The sequence below is a fragment of the Dipodomys ordii genome, unplaced genomic scaffold (assembly GCF_000151885.1).
Source record: "Dipodomys ordii isolate 6190 unplaced genomic scaffold, Dord_2.0 Scaffold81, whole genome shotgun sequence".
NCBI classification, from domain to species: Eukaryota; Metazoa; Chordata; class Mammalia; order Rodentia; family Heteromyidae; genus Dipodomys; species Dipodomys ordii.
The window spans coordinates 1,518,977-1,521,832 of NW_012267297.1; the positions used below are offsets into that span (position 1 = coordinate 1,518,977).

The following is a 2,856-nucleotide window of genomic DNA, read 5'->3' on the forward strand; positions in this document are numbered from 1 at the left end:
CGCGCCCCTACCCTTGCGCTCGCGGCAGCTGAGCGTGTGGAAGGTGTCCTTGCGCAGCACGATCTCCTGGCCCACCACCCCGAAGCTGTACACGTCCCCCTTCTGCGACACGCCCGCCCCGCGCAGGTGCTCTGGGGCCGTCCACAGGTCTGCGGGCCGGTGGGGCGCGTCAGTGCCGCCCCCCTCCTGCCCTCCCTCCCTCCCTCCTTCCTCCTTCCCTTCCTTCCCATTCCCTCCCTCCTTCCCCCTTCCTTCCCACCCTCCCTCTTTCTTCCCTCCCTCCCTTCCCTCTCTCCTTCTGTCTCTCCCTCCTTCTTTCCCTCCCTCTTTCCTTCCCTTCCTTCCTTCCCTCTCTCCCTCCTTCCCTCCCACCCTTCCCTCTCTCCTTCCCTCCCCTCCTTACTTCCCATTCCCTCCTTCCTTCCCTCTCTCCTTCCCTTCTTCCTTCCTTCCTTCTTCTCTCCTCCCTGTCTTCTTTCCTTCCCACCCTCCCTCTTTTCTTCCCTTCCCTCCCTCTTCTCTCCTTTCCTGTTCCCTCCTTCTTTCCCTCCCTCCCTTTCCTTCTGCCCTCCCTTTCTCCTCCCCTCCTTCCTTTCTTTCCTTTCTCTTCCTGCTTCCCTCCCTCCCTCCTTCCTTCCCTCTCTCCCTTCTTCCTCACTTCCCTCCCTCTTTCCCTCCCATCCTCTCTCCCTCCTTCCATCCTTCCCTCCCTTCTTCCCTCCCTCTTCCTTCCTTCCCTCCCTCTTTCCCTCCCTCTTCCTTCCTTCCTTTCCCTGCCTCCCTCCCTTCCTCTCTCCCTTCTTCCTCCCTTCCCTCCCTCTCTCCCTCCCATCCTCTCTCCCTCCTTCCTTCCTTCCCTCCCTCTTCCTTCCTTTCCCTGCCTCCCTCCCTCCCTTCCCACCCTCCCTCCTTCCTTCCCTCCCTCCCTCCTTCCCTTCCTCTTCCTTCCTTCCTTCCTCCCTCCCTCCTTCCTTCCCTCTCTCCCTCTTCCTTCCCTCCCTCTCTCCCTTCCTTCCCTCCCTCCCTTCCACTGGGCAGCGCCCATGTCTTGAGCGTTGGGTGCTGGGGTGACATGGATGGGACAGGAAGCTTGGGCGACGCCCTGGTGACCCCCGCGACCCCCGTGCCCCTGACCCCCCACGCCCCGGAACCCGGCCGTGCCCACCTTTCCTGGGCGGCAGGATGGAGTTGCAGCCGAAGTCTGTGATCTTCACCACCATGCGGCTGTCCACCACGCAGTTGGTGGACTTGAGGCGGCCGTGCACCTCCACCTTGCTGGCGTGCAGGTAAGACATGCCCTGCGGGCGGCGGCATCATGTGCGGGACGCGCGGACACAGAGCCGGTGCCTGGCCCGGCCCCAGGCGCCCCCACCCCAACCCGCCTTCCCCACATCCACGCGCCTTCCTGTGTCGGTCCTGGGACTCGAACTCAGGGCCTGGGCGCTGTCCCTGAGCTCTTTCACTCAAGGCTGGCGCTCTACCATGTGAGCCACAGCGCCACTTCCAGTTTTCTGGTGGCTCATGGGAGATCACAGCCTCACGGCCTTTCCTGCCCAGAGTTGGCCTTGAACCGAGATCCTCAGATCTCAGCCTCCTGAGGAGCTGGGATTTGACTCCATTTTTTTTTTAACGTGGCCCTGGGCATGGGCGCCAGGTCCTATGTTGAACCCCGTCTGCTAACACCACTGCGACCCGCAGTCAGGAAGAGGTCGCCACTACTCAAGAAAGGGGCTGGGTGCTGCTGCTCCCGCCTGGCATCCCAGCAGCTCAGGAGGCAGAGATCTGAGGATCATGGTTCAAAGCCAGCCTGGGCAGGAAAGTCCATGAGTCTCTGATCTCCAAGGAACCACCAGAAAACCAGAAGTGGCGCTGTGGCTCACGTGGTAGAGCACCAGCCGTGAGTGAAAGAGCTGAGGGACGGCGCCCAGGCCCTGAGTTCGAGCCCCAGGACCAGCACAATGAATGAATGAATGAATGAATGAATGGAACTAAATCGAGGCCTGGTTTCCTTTGTCAGGGCATGGGCTCCAGTGTGTGAAGGGCTGCGGTGTGAGCTCAGGGCCTGGCCGGCGGCCCGTGGCTCCGTCGCCCGTGGCTCCGTCATGAGCGTCCGCGTCTGCAGCCCTTACCTTGGCGATGTCATAGAGGACGGAGATCTTAAACTCCCAGTCCATGAAGGTGCCGTCGGGGTAGGAGATGGCGTCATCCAACACCTCCTGCGGGCGAGGGGCAGGGGGCCGTGAGGGGCCTCCAGGGGCCTGTGGCGGAGGAGGCACCAGAAGCTTCCCTCGGGGCCACGGTGCCCCCCCCCAGCCACAGAGCCCAGGTCAGGAGCGGAGGCCCAGGCCCGGCCCACGTGTCACAAGGGGGCAGCTGCGAGGTCTACCAGCGCCGGTGGCACTTGCGGGGGAAGTGAGGGGCAGGTGGGGACTCCCCGTGGGCCTCAGCCTTTATGTGATACATACATATATAATATAAAGCATAGTGTAATACGGTCTATCATATCTATCCTTACGTATTATATAATAGATACTATATGATATCCATGATGTTACATATTGTATATATTATATTATATGCATTATGATATATTGCATATTATATAATATATAAATTATGATACATTACATGCTATATTTAACATATTATACACAGTATATTATACATTACATAGTATATATTATATATACGATTGCATGTTGCATACTATATATTATATAAATTATGTATATTACATATTATATATTATATACATTATTATATTGTATTTTTTTTCTTTTTTGGGGGGGGTCCAGTTGTGGGGCCTGAACTCTGGGCCTGGGTGCTGTCCCTCAGCTCTTCAGCTCAAGGCTAGTG

General features: G+C 57.8%; 1 protein-coding gene across 1 annotated transcript in view; it reads right to left on the minus strand.

Moving 5' to 3' along the window:
* Nucleotides 1–2,856, minus strand: part of Gucy2c (guanylate cyclase 2C) — a 49,051-nt gene that overhangs the window by 11,306 nt on the left and 34,889 nt on the right. The window contains exons 11-13 of the mRNA XM_013025044.1: nucleotides 2,130–2,216; nucleotides 1,166–1,298; nucleotides 12–149 (exon numbers count right to left, since the gene is read on the minus strand). Of these exons, the coding sequence (XP_012880498.1) occupies nucleotides 12–149; nucleotides 1,166–1,298; nucleotides 2,130–2,216 (358 nt within the window). The remainder of the gene's footprint in view (nucleotides 1–11; nucleotides 150–1,165; nucleotides 1,299–2,129; nucleotides 2,217–2,856) is intronic.